This window comes from Eptatretus burgeri, chromosome 1 (genome assembly GCF_056783735.1).
Source record: "Eptatretus burgeri isolate ZD-2024b chromosome 1, Ebu_testis_v1, whole genome shotgun sequence".
NCBI classification, from domain to species: domain Eukaryota; kingdom Metazoa; phylum Chordata; class Myxini; order Myxiniformes; family Myxinidae; genus Eptatretus; species Eptatretus burgeri.
The window spans coordinates 107,003,801-107,026,049 of record NC_140961.1 but is presented as its reverse complement, the minus strand read 5'-3'; the positions used below and the strand labels follow the sequence as shown (position 1 = coordinate 107,026,049).

At 45.4% G+C, this 22,249-nt stretch overlaps 1 protein-coding gene across 5 annotated transcripts in view; it reads left to right on the top strand.

Moving 5' to 3' along the window:
* LOC147035136 (protein argonaute-2) overlaps window positions 1-22,249 on the top strand; it is a 147,883-nt gene that overhangs the window by 43,844 nt on the left and 81,790 nt on the right. For all 5 annotated transcript variants that reach the window (XR_015061463.1, XM_085894154.1, XM_085894138.1 and 2 more), the window contains 2 exons: window positions 14,835-14,982; window positions 15,095-15,214. Coding sequence is in view for 4 of the 5 variants with exons in the window: in XM_085894154.1 (XP_085750280.1) it covers window positions 14,835-14,982; window positions 15,095-15,214 (268 nt within the window). In the remaining variant the exon portion in view is untranslated. The remainder of the gene's footprint in view (window positions 1-14,834; window positions 14,983-15,094; window positions 15,215-22,249) is intronic.

Sequence of the window (22,249 nt, the reverse complement as noted above, 5' to 3'; positions counted from 1 at the left end):
TATTTGGAACAGTGTCCAAGTAGAGCTCTAAGGATTGTTTGTTTATTTTATGGTTTTCTTGACATTTCTCTACATATAGTTTGTCGTTTGGCCTTTGTTACCCTCGGCAGAGGAGAGGGTATTGCATTTGGGTCCCTTTGTCTGGATGTCTTTGTCTGTCTGTCTTTGTTTGTTTCTTTGTCCACACAGAACGTGAGTATGGTTTTTCTCTGCAACCGTACGGTAGATTGACGTGAAATTTTCCCCAGAGGAGCGACTACTCATGTATAATGTTTTAATGATAATTATGACATTGTAGGTCATGTGGTGTGGCAACCATGTTGGTAAAAAGGAAACATTGGACTTCTGTATCTCCGAAACCGCATCAAGGAAAAAATTTAAACTTGGCACCTAACAAGTACTCCTCATGGGGAATAAGGATGATTTTTAGCTCACCTGGAATGTAGTTCCGGGGAGCTTATGGGATGGCATGTCGTCTGTCCGTCAGCCCGTCCACAAATACTTGCAATTTCTTCTTTGAAACTACAGATATGACTTTGATGAAACTTCACCACAATGTTCAGCACCATGTATGTACCAAAGTTTATTCATGGCATAAAAAAATTGGTCCCGGAGGGGGTCTACGGGGGTTGCTCCTCAAAATAGGTAATTGCTTTCTTCTCAGAAACTACACATGCAATTCTGATGAAACTTGACTACAACCTTCAACACCTATGACACACCAAAGTCTGTTCACAGCATTAAAAAAAATCGTGGTCTGAGGGAGTTTACGGGGTGGGGGGGGGGTGGTGTTGCTTCTCATAAAGAGGTATTTACTTCTTCTCAGAAACGACACATACAATTCCAATGAAATTTGACTACAACCTTCATCATCAATGATGTACCAAACTTTGTTCATGAGATTAGAAAAATCGGGTCTAAGGAGATGTAAGGGGGGTTGCCCCCCAAAGAGGTATTTGCTTTCTTTTCAGAAACTAAACACACAATTCTGATGAAACTTGACCACAACTTTTATCACTGGTGATGCACCAAAGTTTGTTCACGGCAGAGGTATTTAGTTTCTTCTCCGTTATATATTTCATGGGTCATCCATGCCTCCCAGTGGTTCCCTGATTATCTTATCCAGTGCTCCCTGAAGGGCGCTCAGGGGTATTGCCCCTATGTTTGTAAGATATTATCGCTGTCTTCATTATGACATCATAATTGCATACGCAAAACGCTACATCTGATCAGAATGAAAATTTTTGAGGGTCATCTTGGCATAAATTGGGCGACAGAAAATTATTGATGGCATCGGTCATGTGGTTCAGCAGCTATATATATATATATATATATATATATATATATATATATATATATATATATATATATATATATATATATATATATATATATATATATATATATATATATATATATATATATATATATATATATATATATATATATATATATATATATATATATATATATATATACATATATATATATACATATATATATATATATATATATATACATATATATATATATATACATATATATACATATATATATATATATATATACATATATATATATATATATATATATATATATACATATATATATATATATATATATATATATATATATATATATATATATATATATATATATATATATATATATATATATATATATATATATATATATATATATATATATATATATATATATATATATATATATATATATATATATATATATATATATATATATATATATATATATACATATATGTTCAGCACAATGTATATATATATATATATATATATATATATATATATATATATATATATACATATATATATATATATATACATATATATATATATATATATATATATATATATATATATATATATATATATATATACATATATGTTCAGCACAATGTATATATATATATATATATATATATATATATATATATATATATATACATATATATATATATATATATATTATTGTTGTGGTTGACGAAATTCGCAAACCACCATTCAGGTCCCTTAGGTGAGATATCTCTGTAAGTATATGTGTAGTTAGGCCCAAACCCGTTGTTTAGAGGGAATAAATGTCATTCATGCGGGCTGCGACCCTTTTAGATAGCCGTTTTTCTTTTACTATCTTTATTTTGGACCAGCCGCCATTACTACCACCACCAACCACGTCTCAACAGCCATCACACAACAACCACCAACCGCAACGCCGCTTCACAACAACAGCCACGACCTTTACCGTCACAACTCGCCCTCGCAACCATCGCATCACCGTCATTCCCACGCCGCTTGTGGGCACCGATACTGGACTCGTGCAGGGCGCACACCGAGCAGGGGTGCAAAAGCGCCGGCCTTTCCGAAGAAAACGGATCAAAAACGACTCACGCCCACTTCTGTTCCGTCCTATCGGTGAGCGTGGGGTGATTTGGCCCCGCCTCCAGGTACGTTGGAGTGTGGTCGCTATATGCAAATTCATGGATCAAAAAGCATTCACGCCCACTTTTCCTCGGTCCAATGGGGAGCCAGTTAGAGATGAAGGGTCGGAGGTAAAGGGTCGAAGGTGAAGGAGCGAGGCCACGGGGGATATAAACGACCGCGTTCGTCAGTCAAGGGGAGTTGTCGGTGGAGCTGGGAAGAAGTGGTAGTGCTCGTGTCGGAGTCGGGGAGCTGCGGAGGGAGAGGCCGGTGGCGCGACCGAGGTCATGGTGGAGACGCTCGTCGCGGGACCCGAGACAGGGAGATATCCTCCATCCCCCGAGCATCAACAACCCCCTCCTGTTTCCCCCCGCGCTGAGATAGTGCGAGAAGGGGGCCCCGTCCCCACCCCATACCAGGCAGTCCCAGCGAGGCCCGCGGAGTCGGGGCGCCAGCGCCATTTCGCGGCTCATCACCAGACGGGTAGGCCCGACGCGGTCTCGGCCCCAGGCCCGCCTCATCCTTGAGGGTGGTCCTTTTCTTTTGCTTTGGGTATATGTGTTGTTGGCGCCGTCTGTGAAGTAAAACTGCATAAGTGTTGCCGTGTGCTCGCGTAGTCGGTAATAGATCTGCATTGTGTTTCTCTTTTATATTTGCTTTTTGTGTAATATTGTGTTTCTGCTTCTTTTACATTTGCTTTTGGTGTAATTGTATATGTGTGCTTTCCGTTCATCGCGAAATAAATGTGCTTTATGTTGAACTGTTTTCCCGTTTCGCTTCGTCTTTTCCTCTATTGAATCTCCATCTTACTTCACGTAAAGGGTTGGTCGTGGGCTAAAACGCCCGATAATTAATCGAACCGTCGAGGCCGATGATAACACCGCTCGGTTATCCCGATAGTACGGAACGGGTCGCTTAAAGTGGCCCGTGTCCGAAGTCGACCTGCGGCGAGGTGCGATCACCCGGTCTACCCTCCGTGTGGGTACTTAGGTAGGTCGAATTTGGCGAGCAACCCCATCCCACGTGGGGGCCGATTGGCACGATCGTGGTGAGGCCGAAAGGTCCACCCGTGACTAGTTCCCGGCGTTAGTCCGAGAGGGTCACGACGGGATTGTCCGTCCGGTGGGCGACGTGCCGCGATTCGAGTTACGTGGCCGTTCGCACGCCGGCGGGCGCGAATCCGCAACACTGGTGTAAGGTCGTGCGATACAAACTCATCGCCCTCCTCGCGGCACTGGTATCGGAGAACGGGAGAACGGGCTCTCCTGTCTCCAGCTAAATTCACGGGAATCGGTCCAGGGGTGAGAGGAGCGACCCCCGATTCCCTCCAAATTACGAGCGAGCTAAATTAACCCTTTGCGAGAAATAAGATGGCGTCTCAAGGCGAGCGGGAGCCGGGGATATTAGAAATGGATGTAGAATGTGTAGAATCCATGGCTCAGGACGAAATCCCCGTGCAGGAAATGTTGGTTGTACAGGAAAACGAACTCGCCCAACTGAACCCAGAGCCCGAAATAGGTGCGGTGTATGACACCTCCCCTCCCCCTCTCCACCAAAACCCCCCGATCCTTGCCGAAACGGCTCACCCAAGCGCACCCGACATGGCCCAGCTATGCGCCATGCTGGCGGCAATGACAGCGAGGATGGATGCGAATACACAAAAAATGGATGAAATAAAAAGCATGAACGAAAAGATGGATACAAACACAAATGAAATGAAAAACGAAATGAAAGACATGAACAAGCAAATGAACGGAATGAACAAGCAAATGAAGGAAGAAACGAAAAAGCTGCGGGGTGAGACGCAGAACATGGGCCGAAGCCTGCAGGCGGGCATGAAGGCAGTGACCAGGGAGCTAAAAATGGCGACTCCACGTGTAGGAGCGAACGAGCTGGAAGGGGGTACAACGGCTGTCGGGCCCGCGGTGGAGGCGGGTGACAAAATAATTCGGGGGGCGTGTTGGGCGAGGGTCGTGACAGAAAAAGTGACGGTAACCGAGAGGGACAAACTAATTGGGGTGACGGAGACGTGCACGAGGGAGATAACAAGGGAAGAGACGGAAATGATAGTTGAGACAAGGGAGGTAAAGGGTGAAGAGGTGACTGAGTTGGCAGAGACACGGGAGATGGGAACAACAGAGGGAAGACTGCACGATGAAGACAGGGTAAGTGACGCACACACACACGGAGGTAGTGGAGGATAATGGGGGTGAGCTCGGGGACTGGGTAGAGACCCAGTGCGAGCAGCTGGATAGCCTCCTCCAGGAACGAGGGGAGGGAGTATGCCCCCTTGAGGCGAGTCACGACCAGGTGAGTTCGGTCGTGCTTTGCGAGGTTGAGAGGAGGAGTGCTGTGGACAGGTGCACGGAGAGCTTGGGGGGTATAGAAGCCCCGGAGACCCTTGTGGGGACACGAATCCCCAGTGTGGTTGTCCCTGTGTGTGTGGTGCAAGGTGTGAGTGCGTCCCCGTGTGTGGAAGCGACCCCGTGTGTGAGTGGTGTGGTGGCGATTGTGCCGGAGTACGTGCTTCCCAGCACGCCGTGTGTAAAAGGGGCACCGCAAGTGGAAGAGGCCGTGTGTGTGGATGAAACACCGCGGTTGAGTGCCCCTGCGTGTGTGAGTGAGGCACGGTGTATGAGTGAGGCACCGCGGGTGAGTGCCCCCGCGTGTGTGAGTGGTATGGTTTGTGTGAGGGAAATGGCACGAGTGAGTGGAAGGCCGCGAGTGAGTGGAGCCATATGTGCGAGGGAGGTGGCATGCGTGAGTGAACGGCCGAGTGCAAGGGAGACCGTGAGTGTGAGAGGGACAGCGTGTGCAAGGTCGCTGTGTGTAAGGGAGATGTCGGTGGGCATGTGTGAACATGCAGCCGCGTCTCCCGGGGTGAATGTAATGGAATGGAGTGTGAGCGTCGTAACACGCAGGTGTGCGTGGGTCGAATGGCGACGACGGCGACATGTGAGGAAAGGAAGCCGGGTAGCGGCTGTAGTTGTTTCGGGGACCGTGCCGGGTTCACCCAGCAGTGAGCACGAGGTCCGTGCTGTGCAACGCACGAGGCCCCCACGTGCTCGCTTGCGAGAGTGAAGTCCCGGTCCGGAAACGCACGCAGTGGACTTGCCGATCCCGCGGACGGACAAAGTTTAGGCAGGACTACGGATTTGGACCGGACGGGTTCGCCACGCGATCGTGTGTGTTAAGCTCCAACGGGCAAAGCACATGTGTTCGCGTGGGGAACCCCTCGAGACGTGGGGCTTGTGTTTTTTTTTATGCGCACGGTGACGTCATGGCTGCACGTGGGGTTGGAATCCGGCAGGAGGGGTATCCCTGCCGGATGGTACCGTCCAAGGAGGGACGAGGAACACGTGCAGCTGCATGACGTCACGGGCAGGTGCAAAGTGCGCGAGCTGCGAGTTGCCGCGCTGGTGCTGCGCATGTAAAGAAAAAAAAAAAAAGAAAAAGCAAGCCTCACTTTCGGGTGCACAGGATTCCTGGGCAAGGGGTGGAAGACCTCCTTGACCAGGGCACAGGATGGAAACTAGTTAGGGGGAAGGGTTAGCTTAGCTAGACCGACTTCATGGGGCAGGGGTAAGTCCTCATGGAGTCCGTGGAATGGATGAGTTAGAGGGATTGTAGCCAGATTTCGGTGGGGAAATTGATTAATGGGATTATTTGGAGACAGTGACAGACTTGTGGATGTGTAGAGTTGACGTAGCTTAGCTACGTAGGTTAAATGGAACGTGCTATAGTTTAAGGGACGACGTGGGAGCACGAGTTAGTTAGGGGATGTAGTTAGAAGGATGGCAGAGTTCAGCGGTGAGTGTGTTGAAGAATTGTGAGGTGAGTACATGGTGAGTGAGTGAGGCCAGCGGGTCTGTGTGAGTGGAGCGAATGGGGAATGCATGGTGCGATGAGTGATTGGGGGGAGGAGTGACTCCCGCCCAAGGGACCCCGGGGTCAGTGTAGAGTGAGTTAGGGGGTTAGTTAAATTGAAAAAGGGAGGTCGTTTTGTTGTTGGTGGGAGTGTAGGCTCGAAACCCATTTGGAGGGGTGCAGGAGCCCTGTTGACGGGCTGGGAGCGTGGCTGCGAAAGGTGAGTATCACTGAGTGGGTACCCCGGGCACCAGGCTAGTCGGCCGTGGTCGGCCAAGGGCCCATGGGGGGCCGGATAGCGTAGTGGGCACGGGTGCGCCTGCTTGGTGCGGGGGCCCGGGGCGCCATTAGCCGCGTGGGCAGTGTTGTGGGCACGGGTGACCCTCGGAAAGGGGCCTGGGAAGCCAGCCTGCCATGTGTGCGTTTCAGGGGAGGTGCCATGGGGGGCACTCCCCGGTGTTTAGGGAGCTGGTAGGCTCGGAAGCAGTGTAGTGCCCGGGGGTGCCATAGCGGGAGATTCGGCAGAGGGTCGTGCCTGCCAAAGGGAGCCACGTGTCCCAGCCATGAGACCGTGTGAGGGCACGGAGAGAAAATTGGGGGGCGAGGCCCGAAATTGTGAGGACACCAACACAGGCGACGGGAATCTGGGTTGTTAGAACCAATAGTTTAAGCGAGAGGCGCTTGTTGAAAGCCCCGGGGTAGTTTAACAGTTAAATGGTTAGGGTAGATTAGGAAGTGTACCCCTCCGCACCATCCATCCCCTCACTCTCGTTGTGGGCCGCTGGACCCACTTTGTGTTATAGATCGCTGAAGTCTGGGGAGGCCATCCTGAGGCTTCGTTGGGCCTCGACACAGGACGTTAGCTCTCCCTTATTCCCCTCCGGGAAGGGAACGTAGGGGTTGGGAGTAGGCTAGGTGACAGGATAGGTTAGCCGAACAAGGACGATAAAGGGGGTTAGGGGACGATTTATAGTGGGGAAGTAAAAAATAAAAAAAAAATAAGTTGGGGCTAAATTGGGGTTTGACAAATTAAGGGAGTGGGTATAGACAGTGACAGGCAAAGGTGATAGCTTGGGAGGGAGACCATAGGGTAGGTCCGAGCCCGCCTTCCGAGTGGCCAGCACCACCGCACTCCCTCCACCAACCTCCACCGAACGGCAAAGGCTGGCCAGCTTCATCTGCTGGCTGCGTCGCTGCAAGGCAAAGGCCGGCCCACTTCATCGGCAGCTGTTGTTTTGCTGCAAGGCCTGTGCCGGCTGGATCGTCTGCAGCTGCTGTGCTTCAAGGCCTGTGCCGGCCAGTTCATCTGCCGGCTGGGTTTGCCTGCAGCGGCCTTCTTCTGCGGGCTGTGTTTGCCTGCTGCCTTTGCCATGCCATGCCCACTGCCCCTGTTCACCAGCCCCGTTCAATTTTTGCTTTGCCCCCCCTGTTCATTTCCATGTGCGCCAGGATCAGAAAGCAACAGTTTGCAAGCTGCGTGGACTGCCCTGTTGGCAGCTACAACACGGGCCTGCAGTGGCGGCCCATGCACCATGTTTGTGTTCATCCCTCCATTTGTTGTGTTCATTGCGTGTGCCACTTGAGCTGGCACGGAGACTACGTTTGTGCAGCCCATGCACCGTTGTGGTTCACTGCGTTCAGTTCAAAAGGGAAGGCCTTGGACTGCGAGTGAGCAGCCGGCCACGTTCCCTGTCACCTGCATTGTTTGAGTCAGAGACTGCATGCGAGCAGCCTGGCTCCCTGCTAACTGCTTTTTTTTTGCAGAGTTCATTGATCCTGGGCCATGGTTTAGTGTAAAATTTGTAAGTTAAGGTTAAGATGTACTGTAAATATGAGTGCGCCCCCGGCATGTCTGTCTTAGCGCCGGCAATTTTATTTAAGTTGTCCGTGTGAGTGAGTTTGTTTAGGTAGTTACTCAGCCCTCAGGTTATTTATTTTGGGGGCACGAATACCATGAATGTCGCACTCAGGGATCCGTAGGTAAAATGTACTAGGGGAAAACTACACATGATGGCACACGAAAATTTGACGACTCGGGACGAGTCTGTAAAAAGGGGAGGGGGTAGTGTTGTGGTTGACGAAATTCGCAAACCACCATTCAGGTCCCTTAGGTGAGATATCTCTGTAAGTATATGTGTAGTTAGGCCCAAACCCGTTGTTTAGAGGGAATAAATGTCATTCATGCGGGCTGCGACCCTTTTAGATAGCCGTTTTTCTTTTACTATCTTTATTTTGGACCAGCAGCCATTACTACCACCACCAACCACGTCTCAACAGCCATCACACAACAACCACCAACCGCAACGCCGCTTCACAACAACAGCCACGACCTTTACCGTCACAACTCGCCCTCGCAACCATCGCATCACCGTCATTCCCACGCCGCTTGTGGGCACCGATACTGGACTCGTGCAGGGCGCGCACCGAGCAGAGGTGCAAAAGCGCCGGCCTTTCCGAAGAAAACGGATCAAAAACGACTCACGCCCACTTCTGTTCCGTCCTATCGGTGAGCGTGGGGCGATTTGGCCCCGCCTCCAGGTACGTTGGAGTGTGGTCGCTATATGCAAATTCATGGATCAAAAAGCATTCACGCCCACTTTTCCTCGGTCCAATGGGGAGCCAGTTAGAGGTGAAGGGTCGGAGGTAAAGGGTCGAAGGTGAAGGAGCGAGGCCACGGGGGATATAAACGACCGCGTTCGTCAGTCAAGGGGAGTTGTCGGTGGAGCTGGGAAGAAGTGGTAGTAGTCAGAGTGAAGAGGACGGAGCTGTGGAGAGGTGGCGGCGGCGAAGGCGGTCGAGGGGGTGCTCGTGTCGGAGTCGGGGAGCTGCGGAGGGAGAGGCCGGCGGCGCGACCGAGGTCGTGGTGGAGACGCTCGTCGCGGGACCCGAGACAGGGAGATATCCTCCATCCCCCGAGCATCAACAACCCCCTCCTGTTTCCCCCCGCGCTGAGATAGTGCGAGAAGGGGGCCCCATCCCCACCCCATACCAGGCAGTCCCAGCGAGGCCCGCGGAGTCGGGGCGCCAGCGCCATTTCGCGGCTCATCACCAGACAGGTAGGCCCGACGCGGTCTCGGCCCCAGTCCCGCCTCATCCTTGAGGGTGGTCCTTTTCTTTTGCTTTGGGTATGTGTGTTGTCGGCGCCGTCTGTGAAGTAAAACTGCATAAGTGTTGCCGTGTGCTCGCGTAGTCGGTAATAGATCTGCATTGTGTTTCTCTTTTATATTTGCTTTTTTGTGTAATATTGTGTTTCTGCTTCTTTTACATTTGCTTTTGGTGTAATTGTATATGTGTGCTTTCCGTTCATCGCGAAATAAATGTGCTTTATGTTGAACTGTTTTCCCGTTTCGCTTCGTCTTTTCCTCTATTGAATCTCCATCTTACTTCACGTAAAGGGTTGGTCGTGGGCTAAAACACCCGATAATTAATCGAACCATCGAGGCCGACGATATCACCGCTCGGTTATCCCGATAGTACGGAACGGGTCGCTTAAAGTGGCCCGTTTCCGAAGTCGACCTGCGGCGAGGTGCAATCGCCCGGTCTACCCTCCGTGTGGGTACTTAGGTAGGTCGAATTTGGCGAGCAACCCTATCCCACGCGGGGGCCGATTGGCACGATCGTGGTGAGGCCGAAAGGTCCACCCGTGACTAGTTCCCGGCGTTAGTCCGAGAGGGTCACGACGGGATTGTCCGTCCGGTGGGCGACGTGCCGCAATTCGAGTTACGTGGCCGTTCGCACGCCGGCGGGCGCGAATCCACAACGATATATATATATATATATATATATATATATATATATATATATATATATATATATATATATATATATATATATATATATATATATACATATACATATATATATATATATACATATACATATACATATACATATATATATATATATATATATATATATATATATATATATATATATATATATATATATATATATATATATATATATATATGTATATATATATATATATATATATATATATATATATATATATATATATATGTATATATATATATATATACATATACATATATATATATATATATATATATATATATATATATGTATATGTATATGTATATATATATATATGTATATATATATATATATATATATACATATATATATACATATACATATATATATATATATATATATATACATATACATATATATACATATACATATACATATATATACATATAGATATATATATATATATATATATAAATATATATATATATATATATATATATATATACATATACATATACATATAGATATATATATCTACATATATATATATATATATATATATATATATATATATATATATATATATATATATATATATATATATATATATATATATATATATATATGCATATATATATATATGCATATATATATATATATATATATATATATTTTAAACCTTCAAAAATCTTCCCTGAAATGGCTAAACAGAATGAGGAAAACTTTACAGCAATGACTATCTATCCATGAGGTACAAAACGTTCCCATCTATGATGTCATAGGTCACATTGTTTGGCAGCCATATTGGATTTACCCTAAAACTTTAATAAATTTATTCTCCAGAAAGGCTGGACAGGTCGAGGGGAAACTTCACAAACATGTTCCCCAATCCTTGGGGATATCAGGGTGTTCACGAATAATTGATAGTTCACATGATCTGGCAGCAATATTGGATTGAATGTAAATCTTTAAAACCTCTTTCTCTTGAACCGCTTCATCGATCGACGTGAAACTTCACAATTATGATCTAGTTGTGATGAGGAATATGTTTTAAATTTCAACCTGATCAGACACATGGTCTGACAGCCAGAATTATTTAATTTTTACCTCCACCATGACGGTGAAGGAGGTTATGATTTCACCCCTTTCTGTGTGTTTTTTTGTCTGTGTACATGATACCTCAAAAAGTTGTTGACGAATCCTGATTAAATTTTATGGACAGGTTTGGTGTCTTACAATGATGGACTGATTCGATTTTGGTGAAGATCTGGATCTGGATCAGACTACTATAATTTTAAAGTGATTCTTCATCATTGAGAGATAGGGCCAAAAACAATATGCAGCACGATATCTCAAAAAGTTTTGCATGGATTCAGATGAAACTTAGTGTGGACATGTTGGGTGTGTGGCACGGACAAATTGATTCGATTTTGGTGAAGATCTGGATATGAGACTCATTTGTTTTTTTTTAAGTGATTCTTCACCATTGAAAGGGCCAAAAACGATATATAGCATGATATCTCAAAAATGTATTGGGCCCGATATGTTCTCGTGGATCAGGCATTGCGTGATGGATGTATGCGCTGTACCGAGTGCCGTTCTAGTTTGAATCTTTGTTCTTTTTTGATTTTTTGGGGTTTTGGATAAGGCTCACTTGTCTGTGTCTTGATGGGTTTGAGTGTAGAGGAGTAGCAGCTGAAATCCAAATCATATCCAGGGTCCTCCTGATTATTTCATCTTTGCTTTTTGCTTGCTTGGGTTCCTTCTGATTACTCCAATGCAGAATTGTACATATTTGGTCTTCCATTTGACTTGAATTGAATTTATTTTATTCCCATTCTAAATTCATTTCAATAATAATAAATGTCTTGGGTCAGGGTAAAGCATCCGATCAAACCGGTACCCAGTCATCACTACCAGCAGTTCTCAAGTTTTCGGGGCAGTCATATTAATTTTGTAACACACCAGTACACAAACACCACATAAAACAAGTCCTGGCAAGGGTGTGCAATCTCTGATTGCTCTTTTTGTTTGCAACTTTATTGGAGGGCAATTCATTTTAAACAATACACTCTGCCAATTTTTTGACTTTCATTGGTTTTGAGAGTGAACACATTAAGTCATTGCCAGAGCTTAACCTGAAAGTAGTTGTTACTACACTTTTACCATTTTTGTACAAATTAGCATAAATTATGATGCCTCACTAAATTAAGTATTTCCATCAATCGGACCTCTTAAATAACTTTCACAAAATATTAAATTTAAAGAAATGTCACTTTTTCAAAACTGAAAATTGCTAGATTTTACTGGAAGATTACTGCAAGCTCTGTATTTTTAGGTCAGCTCGCTGACCTAATATAACCGTTGGATGTCCTCAGGTCCGTCAACAATTTTTATTTTTCTATCTCCGCCGAGACGTCTCGGCCGATTGAGTTCTAACTTCACACGATGATAATACTAGTTGCTCTCTATAGATCTTCTCAGCCCTTTCTCGCATTTTCCACTCGGGGTCAAGGTTAGAGGGTCATCAAGTGCAAAATGACTGATTGTTCGAATGGCCTATAAAGAAGCCTCAGACGGCTATAATGCATCATGTGTTTCATTGGGATTTTTAAGAAGATTTAATTTGACCAACGATTTTCTCGTTACCTCTGTCATCTGGCCCTGTTTATTGGGCAACACGAGGTCCGCTGACTTCAACACGGCTTCGTGCGGTTATTTTAAGGTCATTTTAAATTCAGTTTTCACTTTTCATAGTCGCTAACGTTGCTTAATACGTGGTTGTATGAAGTTTTGTGAAAATTGAATGTTTATATCCTCGGTCTGGAATGCATTACAGCGAGAGGTAGCTTCCATGGGCTTCCATCCGTTTCCATGCCATATTGTTGTGGGCCGGGGTTCACTGGCGATAAACGACCACTAGGTAGAGCAGTGGAGTCGTCTCCCACCGAGCACCCGGAATTTAGGTCGTGACTCTCAGATAAGTCCGAGAGTTCACGGATCCCTTGGCGGACCGTGGTCGCCAATATTTCGATGGCGTGGGGTGGGGTTAATTGCCTAATTTCAATATACCTAAATACCCACATCGTCCAACTACCGGGGAAAACCACACCCTCGTACGACTTTGTCCGATTCGAGTCGCTATCACCGACTCTGATCCGGCGTAACCGAGCGGAAGTTACCAAAGCTGCGACGGACCAAATGAACAACCTACGGCACGAACGGCCTTACTAATTCTCAATATGCACCTTGCTCGGCCAATAAAGGAAAGCACAGAAAACGAGCTGGTACATTTAACAGGAGTTTATTTTACAAAGAATAATCGGGGAGGGGAACACAGAGTACAGTTATCACGAATAAAAGACAGGCGATGTACAATGAGCAAAAGCACTGAACAATCCTACTTAAAGATGGGGCCTACGGACACGCGCACACAAAAGAAATGTAACCGTGGGTCTTTAGTCAGTAGAGCTGGGCCGGGGTACCTGTCCTGCCTCGTGCGGTCACACTGACCCGAACCACCACGGTGGGGCTCGAACCCACGACCCGAAGTCCATGGCCTATGATCCTGGATGCTCGGTCACCAGACTTTCCCTCCAAAGGAGCACAGACCGCTCCAACCACGACCACGACCGTCTGCAGAGCCCTCGTCGACAACCACTCAGCCACAGACCGCTCGGCAATTGCCACGATCTCCTCTCTCTCAAACACTGGTCCAGACAACCACTCTACCCTTCTGAGGTGGGAGGGGTCTCTTCTCCTCTCTCTCGAACCCTGATTGGACGAGGGGTTATCGGACGACTCGTGGTCACCTCCCGATTGGCGGGGGCGTGCGTGTCATGCTCGCCCTCCGCTCATTAGCTGGAGGAAACGGTCTCTGGTGAAAATGAATACCAGGAGAGAGTGAAAACAGCATCTCTCCAATGTCAACGATGAACTTTCAAACGAGTTTCCTTCCTCAAGGAACTGGTAGCACATTGTTAATTCTGTCTCAGGAGTATGCTACCCCTCCATCCCTTCCCTCACTTCAAATGGTACCACAACTGACTCTGCATGTGAGAAGGCCGAATGTCTCAATTTGTGTTTGCTTATATAACTTGTGCACACAACCCTTCGCTCAATGTACCGACAATACCCTCTCATCCCTAACTGCTCCTGGATACTGTCTTTCTCACCCTCAAAGGTGGAAAAGTTTCTGGCAACCCTCAAATCCGATTATGCAACAGGCCCATGTGGCATCAGTGCATGAGCAGAGGATCAATGGGGCTTCTGAGGCAGCCATTCAAATGAATGTGGAAAAAGGGCAAAACTCTCTGACTCAAGGCCCAAAAGCCCAAAAGAGGAGACTGATTTTCACCCCCCCCCCATATGAGGGAATCTAGGTCTTTTTTTCCACTCATAGAACAGTTTTATTATTTTTGTAATCTACCATCATACTGTACTTTTGTTTTGACAAAGTTTTGTCTATGAAGCTGGTGGAGTAAATGCAACCCTTGGGAGGGGTTTTTCAAGGGGGTCTGGGGTCCAGACCTACCAGCTGGGGTGGGGGGGGAGGGCAGCTGACAAACTTTTTGTGAATGACAGGTGGCCTAAGTAACTTTAAGGGCTCAAACGTACTCGGGAAAATGTGGTGAAATCTTCCGTCAATCAGCTCCCAGATTATAAATATGTGGTTGACCAGCAGCATGCCGTGCACATAAGGTGCACACAATCCATTTCATTTCTTATGCTTTGCAGGTTTCCATTGCAGCTGGACAGTGGACAAACTGTAGAGTGCACTGTTGCACAGTACTTCAAGGAGAAGCACAAACTGCAGTTGCAGTTTCCACACCTGCCCTGCCTGCAGGTTGGGCAGGAACAGAAACACACTTATCTACCTCTGGAGGTATGTTTAATCAACCTTGTTGATTCGTATACTCTGATGTGTTTTATTTGGTTTCAGGTAATTTTTTTACAGATACACATTAAGTACATGCCATTTTCTGAATTTCCCAAAGGTCTGCAATATAGTCGCTGGGCAGAGGTGCATTAAAAAGCTGACAGACAATCAAACATCCACCATGATCCGCGCCACGGCACGGTCTGCACCCGACAGGCAAGAAGAGATCAGCAAACTGGTATGGCGTTTCGTCAACAAGAGGCCTCGTGTTGTTCTTTCTGCCTTTCAAAAGCTACAAACACATAGGCAGTTTTACTAATAAGAACATTGCATGCATCATTGTTCAGCTACATAGGCTGTTCCACTCAGCCCGTTGTTAGCTGCCAATATTCAGCAGCAAGTACACTAGTTTATCAGTGCATGCACGCTTTGACAACCAGATCATTCATTCTCACATCTAACTTAATCTATACGTATCTGGTACCCCAGCAACAATATTTAGTTAAAAGCTAACGAAAGTACAATAAACTTGTTTAATTTAATGACAAATGGTGAATGCACAAATCCTGTGAAGCATCTGCGGGCAGAGCAAGTTGTGTTTCAAGATAACATTCACAGTATTTTTCTCAGGCCTTGCATCACAATTCATAGAATGAGCTTGATTAGTTCACGAAGATGGCCTTAGTCACCTTTTGAGAGCTGGGTGGTAAAGCCCCTGGTTTGAGGTGTTCTGCCAGACCTACAGGCTCAGGTAGTATGCCCAGACAGCCATATTCACTGTTTGAAAGTTGTTGAATTTATCCACAACATTGCATGTCTAATTTAACCACAATTTGATTTTTATACCTTTAATGTGAATTATGTCCACGTAAGCCACACCTGACATCTTTGCATTTGATAGGCCTCTTAGACGTCTTTGAAGATTGCAGTTATTCAGCTGGTCTGGGGACGTGTACAAATTATTTTATAGTCTTCCTCGTTTAGAAGTTAATGTTCTGACCTCCTCCTTCCTGTGCAGCATAAGGCTACAAGTAGCATCATTGGCTGGGGGGCACAGCTATGCTGCTTTCCTGTTACCAGAACACTGGTTCTCATTTTGCCAACCTCAGAAGAATAAAAGGTTGAGTCAACCTTACTTGGAGTTAATTCAATGGCTCAACAGGAGGCTCGAACTGGAGACCCTAGGATCTTAAGACAGTCACCTAACCATTAAGACAACACCAAGCTTATATTCTGATGGTGTTGGCTTAATGGTTAAGGTGGCTGGCTGAAGATATTAGGGTCTTGAGTTTGGGGCATTGAATTAACACCAGTTGGGGTTATCACGACCATGACCAAAAATAAAAAAAGTTAAAAAAAAATATATATGTACATGATCGAGGCTTGTGGAAGAGCTAGAGCAGAATGAAAAGGAACAAAATGACAAAGGGAACACCAACATCAGAATATAAGTGATAGTGAGATTAAGGGGAGGGGGAGAACAACACATTGGGGTGAACAAGCTGCACACAAGCTGAACTAGAACGACACTCGGTAGAGCCCGTACCTCCACCAAGCGAAACAGTTTACGTTTTGTATCCCACTGAAAGGCCGGGTTGGCATCTGAACCTCAACCAAAATATTATCAGCTTGTTCTTGTCACCTACCTAACTCATCCACCATGTTTTGTCATAATGTCCACAACATTTTGAAATATTGTGCTATATATCGTTATTGACCCCATCTCTTCGTGCTGAAGAATCACTTGCAAATATTAAATAATTCTAGTATCTGGATCCAGATCTGTGTCTTCACCAAAATCGAACCAGTTTGTCCTTGTCACACACCCAACCTGTCCACCAAGTTTCGTCCGAATCCGTCCATAACCTTTTGAGATATCCTGCTCAAAGACAGAGAGACAGACAAATGGGTGAATACATAACCTCCGTCCAACTTTGGTGGCAAGGAGAGGAAGGGGAAGATGGGGATGAAGCAGAAAAAAAACAAACCAACCGACAAATAACAAACAAAAATAGGTGAGGGAGAGGGGGGAAATCCGCGTAAACTCGATAAAAGGAGTGCTTGGGAATGGGGTCATTTGGGGGTCGAGATCATGAGTGTGGAAAGAGGATGAACAGTTGTCTTGAAGCCCTGGAGGGAAGAATGGGACTGAACAGACTGGGGAAGTTGGTTCCACAGGCAAGAGAAAAGAGGAACAAACGGGTGGAAGTGAGCAGTGAGCCTGGATTTTGGAAGTTTAACAAGAAAAGGATTACTGCAGACGATGTGTGCCTTGCAGAAATCTGGAAGGGACAGAGCCAAGAGAGAACAACGCGTACAACACCAAAAAGGAGGCAGTAGAACACAGAGACCACCGACCTGTCTGCAATGCCAAAGCATTAAGTTCAGACACTAAGCTTTGTCATGGGAGATCCCAATGATTTTGATGACCTTGCATTCCATGGCATGAAGAAGGGCAAGACATGAAGCAGACCCCAAAGGGGAAAGCAGTACTCATGAAGCTGTGAATGAATTCCTTGTAGGTTGTCAAAAGTTCAGATTGACCAATGGAAGACCTTGTATGAGGAAGGATGCCCAGTTGGTGGCTGGCTTTGGAGGCCATCTTTGAAATCTGGTTTGCGCAAGAAAATTTGTGGCTGACCCAGGAGTTTGATTGACTGAACTTCCTCAAAAGGATTGTTTCTAAAGTAGATTGGAGGGCTTGCCATATGGTCCTTTCAGAGAGAGATCATGAGAGTGTAAGACTTGTCAGGATTGAAGGACATATTCCAAGTGTTTGACCAGTTTGTGATTATGTCAGGGTCTGAAGAGAGCCAAGAGGCTGCAGTCTGCCTCTCTGAATTATGAAGAATGTCACAGCAGAGGGTAGAGTCATCAGCAAATTTATAAAGGGGATATTTTAGAGAGTCACAGAGATCACTTATTAATATCAGGAATAGGACTGGGCCCAGAACACTGCAGGGAGAGGAGATGAAAGGATTCTGTTGAGAGCCACATGGCTACAAGAGTAGCAGAAGTCAGTTTGTCATGTGTGGAGTTGAACTTAGATGCCATAGGCAGAGAGTTTGGAGAGTAAGGCTGGATGCCAAATTGCATCGACAGCTCAAGATATGTCTGGAAAGACCACCCTGATCTATTTCTGACATTAAGGGCCTCCCAGGTGGAGTAACCTGGTCTGAATCTGAATTGGTGATCTGAGATGAGGTTGTTGGAGAAAACAATGGTTTTCATGTCAACTGCAATGATGAATTCCACATCCTTGCTCATGATTATAAGTAAGCTCATCAGTCTGTAGTTAAAGGGATTGGTTTTTGCACCTTTTTAATGTAGTGCAGTGATGTTGGCAGATTTCAAAGTGGATGGAAGATGTTCTGCACAAATAACATGGTGCAAATGGCAGAGAGAGAGAGGTTGGAGAGAGAGAGGTTGGAGAGAGAGAGAGAGAGAGAGAGAGAGAGAGAGAGAGAGAGAGAGAGAGAGAGAGAGAGAGAGAGAGAGAGAGAGAGAGAGAGAGAGAGAGAGAGAGAGAGAGAGAGAGAGAGAGAGAGAGAGAGAGAGAGAGAGAGAGAGAGAGAGAGAGAGACAAAAAAAAAAAAAAAAAAAAAAGATGTAAGAGCAGCAGATTAGGTTGTTAACACGTGAGCTGATGCTGTACATTCCAGAACCAGAATCAGAGTCGATGGTTTTCAGAAACTTATCCACTCTATGATGTGCAAAAACATAAAGTCCAGGAGAAGTTAGGTGCGACTGCGAAGGGTGGGTACGGAAAGCGAGGGGTTGGGCATGCAATATTTGGAAGCAAACACAGAAATGAGGCTGTCGGCCTTCTCACGAGCAGCTGTGATGCTATTAGAAGTGAGGGAAGGGATGGTGGGTGAGCATATTCCAGAGATTGACATAACAATGTACCAACAGGTTTTAGAGGAGGGATACAGGTTTGAGAGTTCAGCCTTGAGGTTGGACAGATGATGTTTTCTGGCATTCCTGAGGCAAATTATGACAAAACTGGGGGAAAATACCTGTAGCCTATTGCCCCCATCTATTCTTAGTTGTGTCAGCAGTTGACTGCCTCGTTTTAATTTCCATTTCATTATTAAGAAAAAGTTATTCATGTATACGTACGTGCATATGCACTTACATTCAAGTTGTCCTGCACGATACACACTTTGTCCCATGCGACACGTTTTCATTTTTTTGATATATAAATGATATCTTGATTACATCGGTTACTTCTTCGCTGTCACTTTCCATGTTTTTTGATGGATTCTATCATATTTCAGACAACTTGACCTTTTTACAAAATTTGACATTTTTCAGGGATGTCCCATATGACACATTTTGGATGTCATGTACTGCACATTTTTTGGGGAAATGTTTATCTTGTTTACTTGTTCATTAAAAAAAAAATTGACAGTAGTTATATCTAACTCTTCGTTGTTATCTGGGTCAAGGGGGAACTCAAATGCAAATTTTGAAACCATTTAAAATAATTAACCACTGTCTAATTTTAAGGGGAAAAAAATGTGAACTTTTTTTGCCAATCACAAAGTGTCAAAAAAAGCCCTAGAATGTCGATTTTTGATTTTGCCAGTGATGTCACTCTCAGAACACACCTTGATCTAAATGGCGGCTTTACACGGAGAAACAGTGCAGATCGAGCTCGGATTCCGATACTTATTACATCCGTCATTAGTAACCCTGAGGATTCTCAGAATGGTGAAACTGATCAGTGGGATTTTGAAGAAACTATTGAAAACAAAATTAGTGATGGAAACACTTTTGAGGGAATTGTGGAGCTGCATCATTTCGAGCCTTAGGAGCCATTCAGAGGAAGAAGGCGGAAGTGAAGATGGAGATGATAAAAAGATCAAAACGCCGGTTGCATGTAAACTACAACTTGGTAGATTTTGCTTTTCATTCATTTAACGGTTCATAAGGGAGGAATTTTGTAGTTATTGAGAAATTGGTTTAATGTTACTCAAGCAGAAATAACCGTTATCGCTCAACAGCTTGGGCAAAATGGGCACACTCGGAAACTGTGGACAAAATGGGGGTGAATGCTTTGTCGCACCACCGCAGGCTGACCAGGTGTCCTGTATGTTATGGGATCGTCCTGTTTCATACTTTACCTGGACACCATTTGTGTCCATGCCATGTCCCACCGTCGTGTCCGTGAGATGTCGATGTCCCACCCTCGTGAAGGGGGGAGGGTGCTATGGTGGAGAGGGCATGTGGGGTGGTGGTGGGTAATGTTGGGGTGATGGATGACTTGGTCTCCATAAATCAGGCAGCACTGCTTTTTTATGCTGGGGACACTATTTCCAGTAAATGTGACGTCACATATCATCAGAGATAACTGGAAACAAAAAAAGTAAACAAAACTTTGAGAAATGTCCTGTTTGAGAAATGTTATATATGTACATATGTATGTACGTATATATATATATATATATATATATATATATATATATATATATATATATATATATATATATATATATATATATATATATATATATTGTTACGGATCTGGAAACCATTTGCATTCAACATACAGATGTCCCAAAAGTCAGTTATGTCGTTAAGTATGTGTGTAGTCAGATCCCCTTCCTTTGTCTGGTAGGAGAATCAAAGGCGTGTGTTGCGATTTCTTTTAGTTAGGTTATTACATCTAATAAACCATCCCATCTGCATGAGCCTTCTGCCCATCACACTTCATCACCACCCGCTGGCTGCTCGTACCTTGACTTGCCGAGTGGGGGTCTCGCGGTTCCAGTTCTCGGCTCCCACAAACGTTGTAACTCTCGCACGATGACCTTCACGGCTCTGACACTCTTACTCGTCGAGAGCGAAGCCACGTGGAGGAGTAACTGGGATCTCCTGGCAGGGGCCAAGGCCCCGCCCCAGAAAGGTGGGCCGGAGGACCCTGTCCAATCAGAGCCGGACAGCGAGGTGCGTTTTCGCCAAGGGCCCCTCCCCGTGAAGAGAGGCCAATAAAATCTCCGAGACTCTGTAAAAAAAAAAGGGTCCGGTCGAGTTTGCTTTCACGGTGGCTGTAAGCAGTCAGTTTTGTTTCACGGTGGCTATACAGGGTTCTGGAGTTTCACAGTTGCTGCTACAAGGAGTTTTAAGGAAGGACAGAGCGACGCTGACCTCCCTCCGTGGACCCCGATTGTTCAACACCCAAGCTCTGCCACGAACCACGAGTCCCTACATGTGACTGGGGACCGGACCAACGACCTTTGTCAGGTGCCGCACCGTGGAGCATGCCCTTCCTCCAACGGTCAGGTACACCATCGAACTCTGACTCCCAGCTTGTCTCTCTCCACGGCTGCGTGGGTCCAATAAAGGCTCTGGGTTTCTATTCATTTTGTGTGTGTGTCTGCGTGTGGGCCCATCTTGCAAGTAGATCTGAATAAGTGTTTTTGCTCATTGTAAATATTCCTTCTTGCATATTCGCGTTAAGTCTTGCCTTTGTCTTTTTATTGTAAATAAACATTTGTAGAAATATTCCCAGTCAGTTTCTGTACCTTCTTGAATTGGTCCAGCATGGTGCGGATCTGAGTTTAGGTGGGGGTTTATCCCCGATAATCCGTTCATTCTAGCCAGCACGGCTTTGGCAGTTTCCACTCGGCTGCACCCGAACCGGAGTTGGTAGTCGGTAATTGGAACTCTACCGCAGTCGGTAGAATGACCCGGTTCAAGCAAGACGTGCCGAGGACGTGGTTTCCCCGGTAGTCAAAATCGCGTAGTTAATTAGGTAAATTGGTTATAGACAAATAGACCCTATGCTGCGTGGTTGAGATATTGGCGGCCACGGTCGGTTAAATGTCCCGCCGGCTCGTGGAGTTATCCGAGCGATGGCATACAGTTCCGGGGAGTTTGGTCGGAAACGATGCAAGCTTTCCCCACCTCGTGGTCATTCTCGCCACCGACCCCCGGCCCACAAATATATATATATATATATATATATATATATATATATATATATATATATATATATATATATATATATATATATATATATATATATATATATATATATATATATACACATACAGTAGACTAGGCGTAAGTCGTCATCATCGGGACCGAGAAAAAAGTGACGACTTAGAAATGTGACGACTTACGCATATGCGAACATTCATGATGACTGTGGGGTGAAGGATGAAGTCGCGCGTGGCCTGGACACATATGTGTGAGAGCCGGCTATTGTACCAAAAGGAAAACACAATCCTCGGGGCATAGGTAGGGGTTCATTAGTGAGATGGAA